The sequence below is a fragment of the Hyalella azteca genome, unplaced genomic scaffold (genome assembly GCF_000764305.2).
Source record: "Hyalella azteca isolate HAZT.00-mixed unplaced genomic scaffold, Hazt_2.0.2 contig17656, whole genome shotgun sequence".
Classification (NCBI taxonomy): Eukaryota; Metazoa; Arthropoda; class Malacostraca; order Amphipoda; family Hyalellidae; genus Hyalella; species Hyalella azteca.
Window position 1 is genome coordinate 1347 of NW_025947432.1, and position 22723 is coordinate 24069.

General features: G+C 38.1%; 2 protein-coding genes across 2 annotated transcripts; both read left to right on the forward strand.

Annotated features, from left to right (window-relative positions):
• The first annotated feature begins 1807 nt into the window (after positions 1-1807).
• LOC108669638 (regulator of nonsense transcripts 3B) lies at positions 1808-7972 on the forward strand. Its single transcript, XM_018157017.2, has 6 exons — positions 1808-2111; positions 2598-2801; positions 3369-3625; positions 4574-4683; positions 5190-6057; positions 6762-7972. The coding sequence occupies exons 1-6, from the start codon at positions 1877-1879 to the stop codon at positions 7335-7337; spliced, it is 2250 nt and encodes a 749-aa protein (XP_018012506.1). The 5' UTR covers positions 1808-1876; the 3' UTR covers positions 7338-7972.
• A 5734-nt stretch (positions 7973-13706) lies between these two features.
• LOC108669636 (CCR4-NOT transcription complex subunit 9) lies at positions 13707-22257 on the forward strand. The gene is made up of 8 exons (XM_018157015.2): positions 13707-13864; positions 15638-15819; positions 16173-16338; positions 16866-17015; positions 17640-17804; positions 18081-18208; positions 18605-18817; positions 21718-22257. The coding sequence occupies exons 1-8, from the start codon at positions 13835-13837 to the stop codon at positions 21746-21748; spliced, it is 1065 nt and encodes a 354-aa protein (XP_018012504.1). The 5' UTR covers positions 13707-13834; the 3' UTR covers positions 21749-22257.
• Positions 22258-22723: the final 466 nt, after the last annotated feature.

Here is a 22723-nt window from a genome sequence, read left to right on the forward strand (position 1 = left end):
TATGCGACTTCAATGTTTAGAAGATCTGCATTCCTGAAGTGTTTTTGTATATTGAAGCCAGTTAAATGGTCAATATTTAGCTTGTTACCTTGCTCCATACACACTTTACAAAGCTAATAAATACATTTATCAATGAATGTTTACCCAAAAGTCCCAAAGTGGTAAACAATACCTGGGCCATTATTGAAGGCAATAAGTGCCCTTTTTAGCCATCCATTTTGATCCATATACTGTTATTGTTAGTAGGCTAATTGCAACATGAAAAATAACATTTCCAAGAGGCAAAAAAGTTGAAAAAAGACAAGAAAAAAATCCCAAAAAATGAACAAAATCATTGATTTTTTATTTATTTTTAAATAAAAAAATCACCAACCATGATTTTAGGTTATTAACTGTACAAAAGATATGTTTAGAGCAGTGGTTAACAATGAACCATGTACCGTCAACCAGGGCTACGTACTCGGGACAGGGGGGGTAACTCGGGACAGTCCTCTGACACAGCGTAAAACTGTTTTAGTAGCAAAACTAATTGGAATATTGCAAAACTAAATATAGTGGTGTAAACATCAACTTGTTTCCTATCTATGTAGTATAAAGGAAGTTCAAAAATACTACATTTACTAGCTTTGAAAAATTCCTGAAAAAAATGGTGAAAAACAATATGTTGAAAATTTACTTCTGCTAAGGTCTGTAGTAAAAAAAATATTTGCCATATTAAAAAATTTTGCTTAGAAAAAAGTGGCAGACAAGTTTCAGCATAAAAATTTTATTTGTGGAATTTACATACCGGTACCTCAATCCAAAAAAATGGTTGCCATTTCCACACAGCGGGGCTACTCGGGACACCCCCCTGGGGCTATTTGGGTCACCCCCAAAAATGCATTTACAGTAGAACCCCAGTTAGCAAAGGCTCCAGTTAAGAAAAAAATTGATTAAAAACAAAGAATATTAATTACATTTACCTCGCTCAACAAAAAAAATTTCACTTATCAAAAAATTAGTGCATCATTGGTCATCACAAAATTGTGCATAGAATGTCATATATAGAATTGTGTCCCAGGCATCATAGAATGAAAAGTAATTAACCAAAACTATGATTTATTTCTCCAAAACATATGATGGTTGTCACTAAAACATTCCTTTCTGTTTCAGGTATGTTTTTCATGATCTTTTTTATAGTAAATTCACATAACCCAATTAAAATGGTGTGAAATTACAAGCCATCCTGTAAGCATACAGATACAGAAAAAATGCTATAAGGCTTCTGATATGAAGCTTGCAGTGGGCAAGGTTGTTGTAAATGCTCAATGGCATGTTCATGGATACGGTAATATTGCATCAGTAATATGATAATATTGCATCAATAATACGATAATTAATGTATATGGTAATATCATATCAATAAAGTAAAAACAAGTAAAAATCACAGAAAATGTCATTTATTCTACCTCTACATCATCTACAATAAAAGAGTACTTCAGAGTACTGTTAGTAATAGATGAGTACACTTTGCATGCTTCAAATGTTTTAAAATGAAGTTTTATTCCAAGTGTCCTGAGAAGCCCTGTTCAATGGGCTACTCAGGACACTCTTTTTTTGCTTCTGGCACCTTACAAATAGCATATGGAATTTTTTAGGAGAAGCCATGTGATAGCCCTTGCAAAGAGCTTTGAAATGAGCCTAAACTTGTTTATGAAATGTTTCATGGTAAGAAGTTATGAATGAAACACGTTCAAAATCGTCCCGAGTAGCCCCAGTTGATGGTATGTGAGTTGTATGTAAAATTTTGTTTGTTTTTGCCAACATTGAAGTAGACTAGATTACCTCATGCTGCCTGCTTGTCCATAACTTGAGTGTTGTGGCCCGACCAAATTTAATGTTCATTTTTTTTTTTCAGGTGGTTGTCCGGCACCTACCAAGCTGCCTGACCAAGGAAGAGTTCTTAGAGGTGGTGCAGCCGCTGCCTGAACATAACTGGCTTGCCTTCTACCCTGCCAACACAGACTATGGAGCACTTGGTTTCAGCCGAGCGTATATCAACTTCAAAAACCCTTTGGACATTTATAAATTCAGAGACCAGTTTGATGGCTATGTCTTTGTTGATGGCAAAGGTAACTTTATGTCATTAATATCAACAAATATTTAGATGCCTTACTTGCCTGAGATCAGTCCAGAAAGTTAGGTTAGGAATATTTTGAATGAAAAAACAAATTGTTGAAATAAAAACTATCTAATTTCAGTCTTGGCAATGAAACACCATGATCAAAAACTGGCACACAGTTTTAAATTGTAGAAGTTTTTTTTAGCAAATGTTGCTTTGCCATACTTGAACAGAAACCCTGGCTAGGATCTCTGTAGGGACCAGCATTCCTTGGTATCCTTGTTATTTGTTTCGGACGTACGTAGCAGTCCCAAGCCACGTTGGATCACTGCCTCTGATTCTTGCAATTTAGACATTGATTATAGGTAATGGTTTACTCACATTTTCCAAAATCCTTACTATGAAATACCTATACAGTACTTCTCCACAGTTGAACTGTAAAATTTAATCATGGATGCAGGACTGCGTGTTAGCTAAAAATTCTAATCACATACAGGTAATGAATCGTCAGCCATAGTGGAGTATGCACCCTTCCAGAAACTGTCATGGCGAGATGTCAGCCCCAAACGTCAGGATCCTCGCATGGGGTCCATCTTTACTGACCCTGACTACCTAAATTTCATTCACATCCTCAGCAACCCTGAGAATGTAACCCTACCTGGCACAGAAAAAATGCTCGAGGACATGGAGGTGTCTGCAGGTGTGTTTATTGATCTCCATATCAGTGCCCTCATCCAGATGGCTTAATTTTTTCCTTAATATTTCTAGGCCATCTAACTTGAGAGCCATGTCTTTTATATTTTGTGTCTCCAAGATTGTAAACAATTCACAACAAAATATTCTTATATCAGCTCAGATCTTTACGATTATATGATCTTGTATCAGCTCAGATCTTTACTATTAAAAGAAATCATTATTCATTAACTGTAAAATGCATTCAGAACAAATTTGCAAATACTTCGCTCATACTTTGGAATTACCCAAACTCTACAACATTTCAGATATACTTTCCATGAACTGCATTTTTCAAGACATGGTGACAGCCAAAATATTGTCACTTCCCTTAATGTCTTTATAATTCCTGATTAAAGCTGGAATCTTCCTAAGCAGCTGTTTTTCACTATAGTATAGTATTTATAATACTAATAACTTCAATTTTTACTGTTCTGTTGATATTACTATTCCTCTTCATCCTGTGATTCATCATCCTTTAGCTAAAATAGTCCTCACAATTTCCTCCAATGCCAAGGAAATTTTAACATTTCAGGCACGGACGAAAGCGCCACGACGCCGTTGGTGCTTTACATCGCAGAGCGCAGATCAGAGTTCCTGCAGCAGCTGCCGCATCGCCCCCAGTACGAGCACCTGAGCAGCCGGCAGCTCGAGCGTCTCGTCAGGAAGGAGGCGGCCAAATACAAGCGCTTGGAGAGGAAGAAGCTCAAGCATGAAGAGCGATATGCTAGGAAGGCCGCCAAGAGGGCAGCCATTGACGAACAGATGGAGAACTCCGAGGATTATGGCCAGGTTTGTTATAAAACTTGTATGAATAATTATTGAAGAAAAGCGGCCTTGAAACGGCCATTGACGAACAGCTGGAGGACTCCGAGGACTATAGTCAGGTTTGGCCTGTAAGTCTATAGGCTTGTATTCTGCCTGAGGAAACAGACAACATCTTAACATTTGCATCACTGAGCATCATCGTGAGATGTTCATACTGAAATGAAGATCATAATGAGATGAACATCATAATGAGATGAACATCATAATGAGATGAACATCATAATGAGATGAACATCATCATGAGAGGAACATCCTAATGAGGCTTGCTTGTTTTTTATGGCTGATAACTAACAACAGGGTTTGTACCAGTCATGGAAAATCTGGAAAATCATGAAATTCGAATTTTCATTTTCCAGGCCTGAAAAGTCATTGGATTTCATTTCAGGTTATGGAAAGTCATGGAATTTGCAAATAAATAAGAAAAAAGGAAGTGTATTTCTGTGCTGCATGTGTTAAACTGTTTGTGCAGTTTCTTGTTTCCTGCGTTCTGATAACTTTTTGATCTGCAGTGGCAGCATTCCATCTTCGGCGTGAAATTTCTACATCACCTACATCTATTTTGATTATGATCAGCCATGAAGCTTGAAAATATTCTGTCCTTTTATACTATTGTTATATAAGAATCATGGAACCCTTATTGCTGTTAATCTGAGCTTTTTTGGAATTGGTATGACCATTGAAGTGGCTTTTCAGAACTCATAGGAACAACGATAGATTGCTCCTAATAGACGAACTCTTGAAAAATTGCTTGTAGTGAACACTTCATGCATGTGCATGGAGTACATAAATATAACATAATAATCTATACATATGCTACAACATAAATATAGCCTAATAATCTATACATATGCTACAACATAAATATAACATAATAATCTATAAATATGCTACAACATTTATGTAATTCCTCAGACGCCCGTCAAGGACGTGGGTAAAGCAGAGCGCTGGTCCGCCCCCATACGTGCCAAGAAGGAGAAGCGCACGCCCCACAAGCCTTCTGCTGGAGAGACCCAGTGGTCCAGGTCTGCTGGTCGTAGTTGCTGTCAGGTTCTTTGTGCTCTTGTTCAGACAAATTCTCGTCACACTTCTGAAGCTTATTGCACTGTAAACGATAGATTTCTTGATGCTGCCAGACTATAATGAACGCTTTCTGACTTTCAATTGTATGTTGAGTAAAGGTGATTGATGAATGCACATGAACATTCAATAGGAGAATGTATTAATAAATCTTTCTAAATATATATAGGTTTTTATTTATTTCGTTACTATATTTTACTTGAAAACATAACTATGTTTATAACTTAAGCATTATATACAATCGTGTGACAGCTAATAATTAATTCCATGAGAATATGTCAGAGTTTTTAACCATATGATCCATCAAAGCCATAATTCAGTTGTTCAGTGTATCCTAAACAGTGTCTGTTTAACCTTCTACTTCCCACACACTACCTTTCGTCCAGGTTTCCCTGCTGTAACACATTATCATAAACTATTTACACAACATTTACAGGTGTTGTTCTTGCAGGAAATCCGAGGCTGAGAGCCGCCCTAAAGAAAAAAGGACCATTATCGTGGAGCGCTCTAAGATCAGCGTCCTCAAGAGGAAGACCGAAACTCCTAGAGAAAACCTCAAACTTCCTAAAGAGGACAATGAACTTCTTAGAGAAGATCCTGAACCTCCTATAGAAGACCCTGAAGTTTCTAGTGAATATCTCGAAGTTTCTAAAGAAGACCCTGAAGTTTATAGAGAAGATCTTGAAACTCGTGACAGAACTCATGAACTAAAAGAAGACAAAGTCCAAAAAGAAGTGCAAGTCCAAGAACAATTTGAGGTCCATAATAATCAGTTCTGTGCTGAAGATGAAGAGAGAGGAAGGAATATTGAAACAGGCAACTCAAGTGTCGACCTACAATATCATGCTTCTTCTGCAGACCTTCAGTCGTCTGGTCAGCAATCATCGAGAGATTCTTACAGTGAAAAGGAAGACGAGAAATCGCCAGGCTCTCCAAGTAAATTCAGTGGAACTGAGATTTTTCCCAAAAGTGAATCTTGTTCAGATCCTACCGTTAAACACTCTGATCAGTCTACTGATATCACATATAAAGATAATCTACAGAGATCAGAGAACGGCGGAGAAAATACAGACAACGAAGTAATAGAAACATTAAAACACATAGAAACATTAAAACACACAAAAGAACCAGCAGCGCTCCATGAAAACAATCAGACAATGGACCGCAATGACAACACTGCTAACAAAAACCTCAGCCAAGATAGCAAAAAAGAACGTAAAGTTGACAGCGAAAAGGAAGCTTCCGCCGGAACGCTAGACAGCGGCGAGGACTCCAAGGCTCAAGCAGACGCTCGGGCGGCGCGCAAAATACGCAACAAGGTCGGTGGTGCGCCTTTGAAATTGACCCAAACTGGGGGCAGAAAACATAGAAAATTCTCGGAGGTAGTTGAGTAATAAAGAGTTTTAATATTTAATTAAGCTCCCTTCAGAATATTAACCACAAAAAAGAGGTAACATGCCTATTTTGGCTTTCATGGATAGTTCACGTTGAGCTTAACTTTGAACAACACTAATTTAATTACATGAAAATTTTAACTTTATGCCATCATAAGTTCTGCCCATAAGTGATGAAAGCAGATTTTTCATGGATAGGGACCTGAATTTGTTGCTTATTGTCATTTGAAGAAGTTGCCGCGCGTCTCGACGTTCCAACATGATTTTGAATTTTCGGTCAAGCGACGTCTACATTGGAGAAAGCTGCTTGCTCTGGAGGAATTACTACCTCCCTTTGTTTTACATTTTGTATATTATTCTTTTTATCAGCATTTAGTTGTGAACAATTACGAAATTACTAGACAAGTCTAAATTACAATGATTTAGTAACAATACGATTATGAAAGCGATGATTTCAGTTTACAACTTCAGTTTTTTTTAGTTCCTATGCTCCTTTCCAAATTATATTTATAATAGTATACAATGTTGAATTTATCGTTATGTATTATGATAATAATTTTAGATTTTAATTATCTGATAAGAAATCATTTTAGTTCATTTTTTCTTGCTCACAAATTTCTTCTCCGCAGGACCGTCCTGCAATGCAGTTGTATCGCCCCGGCCAGTGCCGCTTGTCATCCACTCGTCCCAAAGGCAGCGACCCGGGAGGAACAACGAGGGACGTCGCCCCCACCTCCTCCCACTCGTCCACCCCCAGCCCCGTGATGGGGAGCGAGGCTGCCACGTCAGTCCCAAGAGGCGCCACCGAACGCGTAGCTCCGCCGTTGCAAGATGGGGACGACTTCTCTTCCTCAGGCGCCGTGCCTCCCACTGAGAAAGTCGTTGTCTCTGAAAGAGTCTATGATCGAAAGGTTATTCCTGGCAGAGACATGGACTATGGCAAAGATTCCGCGTATAAGAAAAGACCGCCCATGAAGACCCTTGAGTTCAGCAGCAACAGACGCGGGCCTAAGCCTGACCGAGGGCGTGGATCAGACCGGCCTGGGAGACATCGTTACGCGGCGGATGCTGTGGATAAAAGCGGCAAGTACACCTTGGCTGCCCACACTCCTGATGAAGGACGGCCCACTCCCACCTCTGAAGCGACGGCCGCTACCAAGACCCAGGGCAAGCGTTACAGCAGGATGAGGCCTTCTGATAAATAGTGGACAGTTTAATTCGGTATTGAGTATGAGCAGCAGGACTGGCATTCACTCGATGTAATCTTGCCTAAATTCGGAAACGACAATAAAAATCTGTGCTTTTCAGTTATTTGGAAATGACGTTTTCTTTTCTTTGACTCAAGAGACTCAAATAAAAAGTAATTTTATTGTCTGTTCTGAATGAGATAAACTGGCTTAGTAAAGGATCGTTGAGGGAAGATGTGATTGCATAGGATTGAAATCGTCTTCTAAGCACTTGTCCTTGAGCGTTATTTGATGCACACGTCATCAGCAGTCGTTGGCAATATTCATTTTAGCGCCAAATCGGACATGATTAGCCTCGCTTGGTGCCACCATGGTCACTAGTGCTTTATGACTCAACTAAGGCGCTAAGGAGCAACTTGTTTTGTTATCCAAAGATCTTCATACTTGGGTTTATATAACTGAATTGTGGTCTCACTCTCACTTTTATTATTTTAACACAAATGAACCTAATCTCTCTTGTATGTGAACCATTCGGATAACGATGATCATGGCTGAACTAGTATATAATGTTCAACCATGACGATGGTGTCCCAGCTCCACAATATCAAGTGTGTGTAATTATTTATTATCCCTAAATATACGATTAATTTTTATTCGCGCTGTGTCAATTAAATTTTGAAACCTATAGTCAACGGTAGCTAATTCGAGGTCTTGAAGCAAGTGATCCTGAAAATTACCTGCATATCTTGGTAACATGTTTTGGTTCTCCAAGAGTTGGACTTTCTTGGAATATGTACGAGTTTCGAACTTACGACTGGCGTTAGTGGCGTACACAGACAGAGGTTTAGATCACTGAAGGAGACGGACGGATTCGGGTTCGAGCTGCGGACGACGACGGACGTTGGTGAGCACTGAGCTGGATTAGCATTATCTGTCAGACACTCAGACTGCTATTCTGGGTCGGCTGTCGAGTGTCGACTATACCTAGATACGGTCAGCACCGGTAAGTCGGTAACTATCGCTTCATTTTTTCAATAGAATTTGACTTACAATAATTGAATCAGTTGTTTTCGCCATGGGACGAAAATCCGGCAAACGCCGGAAAAAGGAAGGCAATCTCTCTTGGTCTTCTTACTCTTCGGTCAATGAAAGCATCGCCTCGGGGCTCGGAGCCCATACCATGAATAACCTCAGGGCCAGGCTCCCGGACAACAGGTAACAAAGCATTCTGTGCTTAATCGTGAAGTTGAATTGATGGTAAACCTATATTGTCATTAGATACTGGTACTAGTACCAAAATACCAAAACCATCAAGGGTAATCACCCTGGAGGCTGGTTTGGGCAATGAATTCCCTCCCTTGCCCCCCGGCCCCCAAGCCCCCATGGGTCATAGTCCCTGGTTCAGCTGACAGTGTGGGCCAGTCTTCAGAAGTACCTTTTCATGAGGATTCAAGCTTCATTGCTGTCAAAAGATGCAAAAAAGCAAAGGCAAGAGCCAAGAGCAAACTTTGAGGGTTTCTATTTAGGTGCGGACTCAGCATCTCAGCCTGCAGAGTGAGACAGTGAGTGACTGCAGATATGGAGCTCCTGATGGATGTGGGAGGCCCAGGTGGCTGAGGTCTGACTCACCGTCTGAGACTGAGAGACTGACTAGCTATAAATAAAAAGGTGTATCAAAAGTGGACAAACTGTTTCAATTGTATAGTACCTCAGGTTTGCTATAGAATTATTTAGATGTCTCTTGTTTGATGGATATTTTTTATTTTATTTAATGGATTTTTAAAAAATTTCCAGGCCTTTTGTTTGTAATGATCAAGTTTAAGTTAAGTACATATTTAGTTAACCAGTACTGTAGTACATAAAAGATATTTGGGGGCGGGGCTTATGGCACAACCAATCACAGCTTGAAAGCATCCCCATCAACCAATCACAGCTTGAAAGCATCCCCATCAAGTCAACCAATCACAGCTTGAAAGCATCCCCATCAACCAATCACAGCTAGAAAGCAGATAACATTACAATTCCATTAACCAATCACAGCTGGAAAGCTGAAAAAGGCTAAATCACAATCCCATCAACCAAACACAGCTGGAATTCTGGAAAGAGATAAAGATATGTAAATAATTAACTTAAAGTGTAAAGTTCCTGGCCTTTCCAAGCTTTCAGAACCTGCTTTCCAATATGCTATGTGTACTGTTTAATTTAATATCCCTCTAGAATTCCACACTGGTGGGAGGAGTTTCAGGCTCAGACACCGCTAATTGTGCAGCTCAGAGGACAAATGAAATTTCAGGAACCGTTAGACCAACTATGCAATACCAGCAGCACAGCAAATCGACAGCATCAGTCTGGAATCTGGAGCTTGAGGTAGTGATTAGTGGGTGTCACTGGCACTGGGTGATGTTCTCAACTTCTCTGACTCAAAAGTCATGACTCACAAGGCTGGCAAGAGATTAGACTCCTAGTGATTACTGATTAGCGGCAACAATGCTTAATTGCTAATAGTTGATCAATGGCTAAAACAGGGACCGGTAGTCGGGGAGTGTTCTGTTAAGTGTTAACTAACTTAAGTTCTAACTGTAAGGTGATGATTTTGATACCATTTGTCCATCATCCATGGATGTTTCCTCATTGGTATTTGGTGTCTTCCTTGTTGAAAGATGACCTCTGTTGTGATATGTTCATAAACATTTTCTTGTGAAGTTGTGTTAGCCTTCCCTGTTTATCAAGTCATGCCCTTGGCCAGTTGGTCCTTGGGTGATGTCAAATGGCAGGCTATATGAGCTCTGCAGCTTCTGCCTTGACCGGAAACCTTGGTCTTGGCGCATAGTGGCAAAGCAGAGAGTTTTTTAGACACTCCATTGAGTTCATTTTTGAGTCCTAGCTTAGTAGCTATAAGTAGGCTAGTAAAGTAGCTATTATGGATACCAGCATTATTATACTTAAGATATTGTTTTAAATCTTAAGTAAAAGAGAAAATTAAAAATGAACTGATTCTAAACAATCTCTGGTTTCAGTGGTTTGTCACTATGCTTGGTCAGCTTGGATACATATCCATATTTCAACTGGACACCAAAGATATCAGTGTTGAAACACCAACCAATAACCCTATTTAATCCTAAACTGTAAACTGAACTTTAAATCCTAAATAATATTATATACTTTTTTATGCTGTTCCTCAATATCCTTGCGCTACAACCGGGCCAATCCTCAGGTCTTAATTATGATTCAAGATCTCATTGCCCACTACCATAAAACAGGGTACGTAATAAGGGACGGGCAGGGTAATCAGGGACAGCCTCCGACATTTCATAGAAATGTTGAAGCAGCTAAACTAATTGAAATATTTCCAAACATAAAATAGTGTCATATTATTCAACATTTTTCCTATCTATGTAGCATAAAGCAATTTAGAAAATCGTACATTTACTATCTAAAAAATCCTTGAAAAGAAGTGTGAGAAGTGAGATTTAGGGAAAGTACCTCTGCTAAGGTCTGTAGCAAAAAAAAAATATTCACCATATTAAAAAATTTTACTGACATAGAAGTTGCACACAGGTGTTGGTGTATTAGCGTATCTCATCTCAGAAAAAAATGGTGGCCATTTACGCATTACGGGGTAATAAGGGACACTCTACTGGGGTAGTAAGGGACACCCCTGGGCCCTAAAAATGCATTTGCAGTAGAGCCTTGGTTAGCAAAGGCTCCAGTTAACAAAAAATCAATTAACAACTAGAAATTTTGATTAGATTTACCTTGCTCAGCAAAAAAAATTTCACTTGACAAAAAATTAGTGCATTATCAGTCATCACCAAACTGTGCATAGATTGTCATACATATAATAATTGTTTACAGGGCAACATAGAATGGAAAGTAATTAACTTAATCTACGATTTTTTTCCTCAAAAAATATGATAGTTGTCACTAAAATAATCCTTTGTGTTTCAGGTATATTTTATAATCTTTTTTTTTTTTTTTTTTTTTNAGACGACATACGGCCGGAAAAACACCCTCAACTCGGCAGGCTGAACTGGGCACCCGAACAGCGTGCCTGTAGATGATTAGGCGCGTCTTAACTAAGCGCTACAGCTCTTCATTATTTCCTAGAGCATTTAATAATTTTCGGGTTATTCATTGGTGATCCATAAGGTTTTTGTGCTAGGATTTAATTGCGCACGCAATACATAGATCCTGGATAGACTGCCCTGTAAATTTCGTTCGTAAGAACAGCCTACTTTAGCCAAGACTTATGAAGGTTCGGACAATAGCTGGTACGGGTGTAGTGTCTGCTACTTCAATTAAACTTTTCTTCTGTTTCGGTGTTTTATACAACTTAAGTGTTGTTTTGCATTTATGATTAATTTTGAACATGGTAAAAATCACCGATTTTCAATTTTATACCTCGAATAACAGTAGATATATCAAGTGACATTTATTCGTGTATCTATCAATAGCCTCAATAGGGCATGAATTATTCCTGTCTCTTATACACATCTGGATACGGTAATATTGCATCAATAATACAGTAATATCGCATCAATAATACGGTAATATCGCATCAATAATACGGTAATATCGCATCAATAATACTGTAATTAATGTAGATGGTAATATCATATCAATAAAGGAAAAACAAGTAAAAATCACAGAAAATGTCATATATTCTACCTCTACATCATCTACAATGAAAGAGGAGGACTTCAGAGTACTGTTAGTAATGGATGAGTACACTCTGCAATTTTGTCTGCATGCTTCAAATGTTTTAAAATGAAGTTTTATTCCAAGTGTCCCAAGTAGCCCCGTTTGTCGGGGCTACCGTACTCGGGACACTCTTTTTTTTTCGCTTCTGGCTCCTTACGAATAGCATTTGGAATTTTTTTGGAGAAGCCATGTGATAGCCCTTGCAAAGAGCTTTGAAATGAGCCTAAACTTGTTTATGAAATGTTTCATGGTAAGAAGTGAGTACTGAAGAAGTGAGCAGTGAGTACTGAGTTATATTTTTTCAATATACTGTTATAGATGAGAAATATATTTATCTGTTATCCTGCTTGATAGCTTATTGTGTACTTATGTTTTGAAGTTTGTATTGATGTTTGTGTTTAATAATAGTTGTCATGTGTTGATAGTGCAAATATTTTACAGAAGCATCTTCAGGTGCAGCTTTTGACAACCCATGCCCTGGTTGCCCTGTTGTCTGGTTGTCTGGTTACACAATTATATGGTTTCCCAGTTATACGGTTATCCAGTTTGTGGTTAGGAGTTGCCTGTTAGTTGGGTTCCAGTTATCCAGTTATTTGGTTAGATTTTTGATTTGGAGCTCTCTCTCTTAGGTTTAAATTTCAAGTCCCTTTATAATTAAGTCTTGTATCAGAATAAAATAAAGTTGAACAAAAGAGAAAAACACCTGGTGGACAGGGATGGCTATAAAGGAAGTTGGGAGGCCATCTTTCATTAAACCCCTAATATTTTTAATAACTTTGAATACCTTCCCTCATTTATTCGATAAAGATGACCCATCACACTGGGGTGGAAAAGGTTTATGAAATAATTTGAAAATTTAACTCAGTACTCACTGCAGTGAGTGACAGAGCGCATTTTCTCGTCAACAAAAACTTGAAGTCACGGACAGACAGACAGACAGACGGACATGGCGAGCAAAATTGGGATTTTTTGGGCACAAAGGAGGGCAGTGCGAGCTAAGAAATGTCATATCAAAACACGGTCTGATCAGCTATGGTAAATGGTTTAAGTTTTTCCTTATACAATGCAGGTTCATCATCCTGAAGTTTTTGCAGGGCTATGGAATTTAAATCACATGGATCCATGGTTACAGCATTAACAGGTCTAGAAAGACAATTGGCAACAACATTTTGACTAGTACCTTATATAACATATATAATATCTGCAATGAATTTGGTTATCAATGACATGTAACATTGCTGTTTATCTATCCTTAATGGGGTTTGCTTATGAAATGCAGGAGACAAAAGTTTATCATCTGATTCATCTTTCTTCAATTTGAGCTTTGAAATGAATGACACCTATGACAGGATTGACAGCGAAATAACAAGCAAGTAACTATTGGTCAAAAGTTGAAAACTTACCTTGTGCCTCTGATAATTTCTTTGAAAAGAAACTAATTGGTACAGGCTCTGAGTTAACCACCTAGTACAGTGCAGCTCCAGATGGTTGTCAGTTACAAGTTAATAATGGGTCCATTTCCCATGCCACACTAGCCAGTGGGGTGCACCTTATGCTATCAGAATCAATTTCTAGCCTTTTCATTTAGGAATAAATATTAATAGACTAAAATTTGTAATTTATTCTAAGATCATCTTCCTGATGGTATATATCTGCTTATAAATTTTAATTTCCCTCTCTTTTTCCAGGAACAACATTATTGAAACTGGTTGGCTGTTGCTTCTCAATTTTAATTAAAAATTATTAATCACATTTATTTTTAAATTGTTTTGTATGCTTTCTGATACATTGTTGTGTCAAGAGAACATTTGAAAATGAACAATCTTCCCCTTGGTCCTCAGCAGGTGTGTACTGAATTACTAAAATATTATGAATTCTATCCCAGTTGTATTTCTTGTTCTTATTTAATTGTTATGTTCTTATCTCATTATGAAAATATGCTCTGCTTCTTTGATACACTCAACCATGCTTCAAATGATTTTTTAGAGCCCTTAATATTGGGGTTAGAACAATGTGAAAATCTAGGCGGTTGTGATTAGATTATTTCAATAATGACATCCTAAGGTATCTCCTGGTAATGTATTTCAAATATGCATGACTGAAGCTATTACGTTATTGAATGTGAATGATTTTCTTGAAAGTGGTTTGAAGGAGTCACAATTCAGCGAAGATAGATGTCGGAAACACACTAACGCTAGTATGAAAATATTGCTGAAATCTTGTGGATTGACAGTAGTCTTAATAAGTGGGTTGAGAGCAACAAAGTTGGTTGTCTGATTTGCATCACCTCAACTAGATTAGCAACCTAATGCTCTCAGTCTTGTGAAGCAAAGTAGTTAACAGCTGGTGTTCTTTGGATCTCGAGCCACTGGTAAACATTTTCACTAGACTATGCAATGAACTTCTTTTGACCACAGCACTACTGGAGAGAGCTCTGTCAATGTTTGAAAACTTAGCATCACTAATTCAAATAGTACCTAATGAACTTAAATGAAGTAAACATCAAATAAGATATAAAGCTATCACAGTAACACATTGACTCATTTTTGTAGCTGTTGCTATCTCTAGTTGCCTTCTTTGATAATAGCAGGCTAAATTGGACATCAAAAGCTTGTAAAAAATATACCTTACTTGGTACTCACTGCAGTGAGTTACAGAGAGTGCATTTTCTCATTGACAAAAACGTGAAGTCACTAATGGACAGACAGACAGATGGATGGATGGAGGGACATGGCAAGCACAATAGTGCCTTTTTTTCCATAAATGAGAAAATGCCCTGAAGATTAATGAAAACCTGGCAATAACAATACATAAGCAATTTTGGCAAATCTATACATGACCTTCTTTGGAAAGTAAAGGTTTCATTTGCTAGGGATCGCACCTCACCAGTCTAACTCGCCACACGAGGTGCACATGACACTTCAAAGGGAAACTTGAAAAGACTTGACATGAACTTGAAACAACTGGACCATACTGTTTGAAATGAATATTATTGTAGAATGGCTCTCTTTAACATTATAAATGTAAAAGGTAGCCATCAAATATTTTTTGATTGCACATTGTTTGGTCTGCTGGGATCATCATGCTTTGTGACAGAACATCATGCAACATTTGTAAAGAAACTCAATCTTATTGAGCTCAATCTCTGTTGTCCACAACTATCAATTTCTTGTAACATCTGCTGGAAGAATTTGTGCTTGGTCTTATAGGGTTTTCTTGAAACATGGCTGTGGCTTTAAATTTACTTGAAACTTTTTAATGCATTATGAATTTTTCAGAATAAAGGCAGTTGTTTTAAGAAGCGAGTTCATTGAAATTTTTGCTTCAGGCAAAATGCTAAAAAAATCTGTTTATCATTTTTTCTGCAGTTACTTATTCCAAGAAGATTGTTTTGTATTCTTTAGGCTTTTACATTTCTTTACTATTTTCTCTTGATCAGTGCAGGAAATACAGACTGCTTCATATTTTTTAGTACAAATTTTTTATCAAGTTTCTCATGAAGCTATATGTTTGTTAAAAAGAATAATACAGTTCCAAAGATATAATTAATTGAAGATTTGTTTAATGCTTCTCTTGAATATGTTCATCATTTTTTAGTAATTGAATTGTGTGTGCAGACCAGCAGCATTCAGTCTACAACAAACAGTCGCTTTTTACCTGGTGGAGGTGGCATGGATATTGTTGGAGCTGCTGGAGTTCCTTCTGCCTCTATTTCCCCAGAGGAAAAAGAGCGTCTTTATGCATACATTCTGCAATTGAACCAACCTGAAACTAGAGAGGAGGCGCTCCAGGAATTGAGGTAGCTACGTATTCAATACTTGTGAGATAATTTAGCATTTTCATTTTAATGCCAAAAATAGTATATTCTAGCTACGTGACAGAAATTTTATGAGTTTTGTCACAAACTTAAACACAGTAAAATCTATTCCAGAGATTTAGTAATACCTGAGATCATCTTCTGCAAAGCTTTTCAGATAATTATGTTCTTTACTCTCTTAATTATAAAGAAATACAGGAAATAATTTAAGTGGCATTTTTAGTGCAGTAGCTCTCTGAAGCAATTATTATATGGAGAAGAGTGTCTAAGGCTTTATTTTGAGTACCTAATTTTCTATGTACATATTTGTTTACTATGGTTAATCCTGCTGCCAGCAAAAAACGGGAATCCATGGCAGATTTGGCTCCTCTTCTCTGGCACTCCTTCGGGACAGTAGCTGCTCTCCTTCAGGAGATCATCAATATTTATCCCTCAATTTGCCCTCCTGCACTTACTGCTGGCCAGAGCAACAGAGTATGCAACGCATTGGCATTACTTCAAGTGAGAGTTACTTTGAATAATAAATAATATCCTGGACTGCTCAAAGACTGAAGGCATAACCCCATACGGTATTTAATATTTGCTGGTGTTTATCATACATATCTGCACAGCATTTGGAAGGTGGAGAATGTTATAATCATAGTTAATATAGTCCTTCTAGATCGGTGGATGGCTTACAATTTTACCCATTTACCCCTCATAGAATGTTTACATATACATCCACCCATTGAACACACACACAAATAAGGGGAAAAATATTCCATTAATGATTTTTTTTTCTGAAACAAATGTAACAAGGTAAATGAATCTGTTTGCTCTTATCATGTGCTAAATTCTTTTTTTTTACACAAAATATGTTTATCAAATGGTATTTTGAGGTTAAAAATATCTTAGTAATATCTGACCATACGAAAAAAAAATTTGTGTGGTCAGCTCTAAAAATGTATAAATTTTATTTGGCATTAGTAGCACACTTGAGTTCATTTAAGTTCTGAGTTAATTTGTATGAATAATTTTGGTGGTTGCAGTGCGTGGCTAGTCACCCCGAGACCCGGTCTCACTTCCTGGCTGCTTGCATTCCTCTCTATCTTTATCCCTTCCTGTCAACCTCCTGCAAAACCCGGCCCTTCGAATACCTCCGTCTCACTGCGCTGGGCGTCATAGGAGCTTTGGTTAAGGTAAGCCTTCATAATGCTGCTCACTGCTCAGTATTAGTTATTCATATCTAACTTCCTGTGCATTAATGCAACACTACTAAAGGTATTGCACTCCGTCTAATTAATAGCTCAGTATTTAAATGAAATCTACATTAGCTCTATTTTATTGAGTGCTTGGGACTTTTAATACCATGTTATATATCTCAATTTTTAATGAAACATTTGTTAAGGTATGGCTCAAAGGATAATATGTATATATATACGTTTATTGAACAAAGGAGAATATATTGATTTGTTGAAGTTCATCATTCTATTTCTTTGTTTATGGTCGAAGAGGACAGTTCTTTGCATTGTGGATTTAGTTTGTTTTGTTAAAACCTGCAGAAGAATTGAAATTCTTGCTAGTTAGCTTGGTCTAAATCATGGGAGAAAATGCATTGAGAAAATGCAGTAAATTGATGGTGGTTATTATATTTCTCATGGTTACTCGTGTTTCTATTCCTTAACTCATGGGTATTTTATTCCTTATAATCTTAACTATTCAGGCTTCATCGTTCAACATTTGGCAAGTGATTAACATTTTATTAACTTGTATAGATTTAAGGTTACAGGTAATAACTCTAGACTTCTTGATATATTATTCAGACTGATGAAAAAGAAGTGATCAACTTCCTCCTGGCGACCGAGATCATCCCCCTGTGCCTGCGCATCATGGAGTCAGGCTCTGAACTAAGCAAGACTGTCGCCACTTTTATCCTCCAGAAAATTCTTTTGGACGAGACGGGGTCTGGATTGCATCACATTTGTCAGGTTAGCGGCTTTTGCGATGCAACAATACTATGCAAATTGAAACATCTCGAGTGATAGCTTTATTTTCATGTAAAAAATTATCACAATAACTCATGAAACATTTATTTTCATATAACATGCTGAACTATTGGGAAGGAAAGTGTGCTGGTAGACGGCGGGTGTGGTTCAACACACCCTAATGACATAATGCTTTAGACCTAGCATGTTGTCTAGTTTAGTGCCCCTATACTCAAGAAATTGTTCATATGCTGGGATTGATAAATGATTTGATGGCAGACTTACGAGAGGTTTTCCCACGTGGCCATGATCCTGGGCAAGATGGTGATTGCTTTGGCGAAAGAACAGAGCGCCAGACTGCTCAAGCACGTCGTCAGGTGCTACCTCAGACTCTCTGATAATGTCCGGTAAGAAAATAACTTGGCTTAGTTGGCTACTCGTGAGTTTCACAGATTTATTCTCAGGTTTTATTTCGATTGTTAACTGTTCTTTCCAGTTTTAATTTTATGTCATCGTCTGATTTATTCTAATTTTGGTGATGATCGAATCGCGGTTCTTTTTCTGTTATTCCGCATTGGAGCAATAAGTGAAATTGTGGTGACTAGATCTCTGTCTCGGCACTTTGCTGTGTTGTGGCGTATCGTTATTGACACTAACTATTTCCGCACAAATTAAATAATTCATAAACTGTTAACTTAAGGAGCCTACAGAGTGATATCTGCTTAACGCGTGTAATAATTTCACGTTCAAGTAAGTGTTTTACCTAGTAAATAACATTGATAACAAACCTCTAATCCTGGCAGAGCAAAAGAAGCTCTGCGCCAGTGTTTGCCCGACCAACTCAAGGACAACACGTTCAGCAACTGCCTGAAGGACGACAAGAGCACGAAGGCGTGGCTGCAGCAGCTCCTCACTAACCTGGACACCGCGTCCACCCCAACAACTCCCATGGGCGGCATCGCGTCAAGACCTGAACTGCCCGCAAGCTCCGCCGGCGCCCTGCCGTCCCTCGCCACGTGAGCCTTACGTGCATCTCCTTCATTTTACGAGTCGCGAGTCATGAGCTCACTGAATTGTTCTGCCGTATTTCCCGTATTGTATTGTTCTGCCGTATTGCCCGTATTGTATTGTTCTGCCGTATTGCCCGTAAAATTAATCGCGTAAAATATTATGGCTTCATTTGGAAATAGGTAAGAATTGCTGCATTCCTTGCTAGGCCAACTTGAGATATTTTCATGTATAAACAAAAAACGTTTATTCCATCTTCACTTTATTGGTGAATCTCGAGAAAAACGATAGACGCAATGATCGTCTCTTCTGGGCCTAAGACGGTTGCTTAAGAATTTGCTTCTCATTGATTTTGGTATTGCAAACTATTGATCTTTGAGATGAGCTGGAAAGAAAAAATACTTGCTACCATTGTTAACACTTTCAAACGTGCAGCAAATGAGGAAAATTTACTCGTAAAATTTCATCGTCTCACAGCGGTCAATATTTACTGTTCGTTTGTCGTTTGAGCTTTTGGCCCATGACGTTAGAGATGCTAGGCTGGGGAACTAGTGAAGAGAACCGCATCTGCACATAAATTGGGCACATGAATTTGTCGACGCTCTCGCCTTTTCGCTGAATTCTGTTTTTGAGACATTAAATTGTATTGTTCAAACTTGCTATTTTTGGGTGATAAAAATCTTACATAGTGTTTATTTTCCGTGTGATTTGTTATTGATATTAAAGTCGAGTCAATTGCGGTGTTAACTTCTCAGTCCACGGCACTTGACGAGCGGAGAGCCCAAGGAGGTTGAGATGCCACTAATGATGCTTCCTTCTTATCCTTTCTTGCTAGGGCTCCGGATATTTTTGATGCACTGGAATATAAATAGTGGAATTTATCATTGTCATAATTTATTACATAAAACAGAAAATGATGGAAGTTGAACGGTACGTTTGGGGTTCGTGGGCTACCCAACTATGATTGATTCAACCCCCAAGGTATTAATGAGATGCAATTTTGCTGCCTAACAGATATCTATTGCATAGATTTTCTTTCCCGAATAACGATTTCGAAAAACGGATAAGTTATTTCGTATAAAACTGCTGTCAGATGCTCTACAGCTTATTTGTTTCCGGACGTCGGAGTTTTTACTTAAATTTATTGCCTCGCAGTCGCAGCTAATTCATTGTTAGGCATTCATACTTGTTTCTTGTCGTTTTGAGGGTTCGCTGAACGTGTTCTGCTATCTAGGCTTCCAATTTGAATTTCATGCATATGACATATGGACAAGTTCCGGTCAGGTTTCGGGAATGACTGCAACATGATCAGTATCGAAAGTGCTTGTTAGAAGCGACTTGTGTTGCTTGTTTCGTATACCATCTTATCACTTTGTCTAAATGTCTTATCACTTTGTCTAAATTGCCATTGGAGAATTAGAATGGAGGCAATATTCAATGTGCAGGAGATTGCGCTACGGCAATTACTAAGTCTAGGACACCATCTCATGTCATGTTGTAGCACTCAGAGCTTGTGCGACGCTCGCGCTCAGAAATAGAAGGTATACTGTACTTTTACGGATAGTGAAAATTATCCTTTTCGTTGATGTTCGCTTAGAGAGAGATTCAATACAGCTTTGGCAGCTGTATTAAATGCAGTTTAGAGGCGACAAACGGTTGTTCGTTACTACTTCTAGCGACATGTAGCTCTAGTTTACGTGAAAGTTTTCCGCCGATTTAGCACATTTATAGTTGCTACTAAGATTTTAAAACTCTTGATGGTATCGGCAGCTGAGAATTAAGCAAAAATGAGGACACTCGCCCGGTTTGGCATTCTGTTTGTTGAATAAAAAGTATAGTTACTTTTGTAAACTTCCTATTTTGTTCGACTGCCTGTTTCATGACTCCGGAACAATTATTCATCAACTTCAAATTGAATTCTTACGTCCTAACTAATGTACTTCAGCTCGTGAATTTAATCGCCACTATCCCCGGTTCTCAAGAGGTTCGTTATTTCATCTGTTAGAGCATTAATTTGTCTACAAATTATCCTACCGTTTACCAATCCGAATTTATTATTGAGCACCACTCAATTTATGCCAGCCAAAGAGCTGAATAATAAAATCTTTTCGAAGTTTTTCTGTTCATGGTTTTCCATGCATTTCTCCCGTGCTTACTACCCTTTATTTCTATATTACTTAACCTGATCCTCCCTAACCGTACCTGTGCTGCCTCACTTCTTCAGATCCCTGCACGATCCTCTCCAAACAACCCTGAGACGAGCTATGGCCTCGTTTATTCTGTTGATAATTATCCGTTATCTTATTTAATATTGTTTCACGATATTTTTTTCATTCCCAGGTACCTACAGTCGATGTAACCTGACGAGTTTGTGTGCACGTTTTATTCCATTGCCTTGTGCACTTCACATAATCTCATTTTAGTCTTGTGCCTGAAGAAGCGTGATTACTTTGACTTCACCTCTGTTGCCATAACATGAATCATCAATACTTGGTCTATCTTTATCGCAATCGCTTCATTTGCTTTCTATGTAGATTTTTTATTTTCATTCGTTATACTTCTTTGCACGTAATTTTTTATTTAGGCCGACCACTATTTGTTTGCTTATCCCAAATACTGAAGCGCTGTTCTCTTCTCACTTTTTTGTTACTTTTTATTCTTGCACTGAATATAAGCACAAATGCAAAGCGTTTTGTAATTGATAATTCCATAACGTAAAGCTCTCCCTGCATTCATTTATTGTTGACCCCCCTATGTCTTTATTGTTGATTCCACAATTCCTATGTATCCTCCAGTTGAAGTTGCCACTAGTATTGCATATTCTGTAGTTAACTTCATCCTCACTAATGCGTTCTGATAATTTATCCTGCCTGTAACGTTGAGCTTTTTGTTCATTGTTTTTCTTCAGAGAGGTGCCTGGCTACCTCGCTCACTACTGATGCTTCATGATGATGACTCAATGCACTCTCGTATCAAACCCGCCTCTTGAAGTTGAAACTCGGCCTCCGCACCACTTGAAATATCAAGCCTTCTTGCTTCATCTTCATCAATTTTCTGCGACTCGGATCTTGATGGTTACATAATGTGATGAAGTGGCCAGAAGGCAGGAGATGTTCTTTACTCAGCCTCTCAGCTAGCGAGGCAATTAGTTGATATTTATAATGGAGACTTCGTTAACGAGGGCATCGAAAGTGCGCTAGGATTCCTTCTCCTTGTACACCAAATTTTGTTTTGAGAGTATCATGGATGTTTTTTTTTAACGACAGCAACTAAAATATATTACTTATATTTAGTTTTTTTAAGTCGCTATCATTATAGGTATTCACTGAAACCTAGAAAACGTACAAGTGACTATACAATGACAAACTTTTTTTTAGAGTTAGCAACCGAACCGGGATGATAATTATTTACAGCTGATGTTGAACCTAATTCATTTTCTTTTTTGAGATGCGACACAGTTAATTTTTTACTTGTTTTGATGTCAGTATATTTGAGTTTTTTTTCTGCCTGTGCTTGACGAACTACAAAGGGTGCTTAGCAGCCTTGTGCAGTACTGCCCAATTTGCATAACAAATCAGACTGCTTCTACGCACTGTCAGAAAAAACTCTCTTTAGCTCACCCTTCTCTCTCAGCTCTATTCATTCAACTCTATTGTACATTCAATATTCAAAGCTTACATCGATGGAAAACAATTTAGAACTTGGAGCCTGAAGTGCGACATGAGATGGTGTCAGGGCATTTCATAGTATTATTAACTGATTGTAAATTTAATTTAGTACAGAAGTCTAGTTATAGTATATTTTTTGTAAAAATAACCGAGATGAATTGGGAATAATTCACGTCATGTGGAGCATCTTGGAGAAATTCTACGTGTATTGCGTTGGCTTGATCACGCGGTCTCCACGTGGCCTGT

Coding starts and splice junctions, on each gene's coding strand:
- LOC108669636 (XM_018157015.2), top strand. CDS start 13,835: ATGAACAATCTTCCCCTTGGTCCTCAGCAG. Junction 17,016..17,639: donor TCATAGGAGCTTTGGTTAAG/GTAAGCCTTCAT, acceptor TATATTATTCAG/ACTGATGAAAAAGAAGTGAT. Junction 18,818..21,717: donor GCCCTGCCGTCCCTCGCCAC/GTGAGCCTTACG, acceptor GTTTTTCTTCAG/AGAGGTGCCTGGCTACCTCG.
- LOC108669638 (XM_018157017.2), top strand. CDS start 1,877: ATGTTCATTTTTTTTTTTCAGGTGGTTGTCCGGCACCTACCAAGCTGC. Junction 3,626..4,573: donor ACTCCGAGGATTATGGCCAG/GTTTGTTATAAA, acceptor GTAATTCCTCAG/ACGCCCGTCAAGGACGTGGG. Junction 4,684..5,189: donor GGAGAGACCCAGTGGTCCAG/GTCTGCTGGTCG, acceptor TTGTTCTTGCAG/GAAATCCGAGGCTGAGAGCC.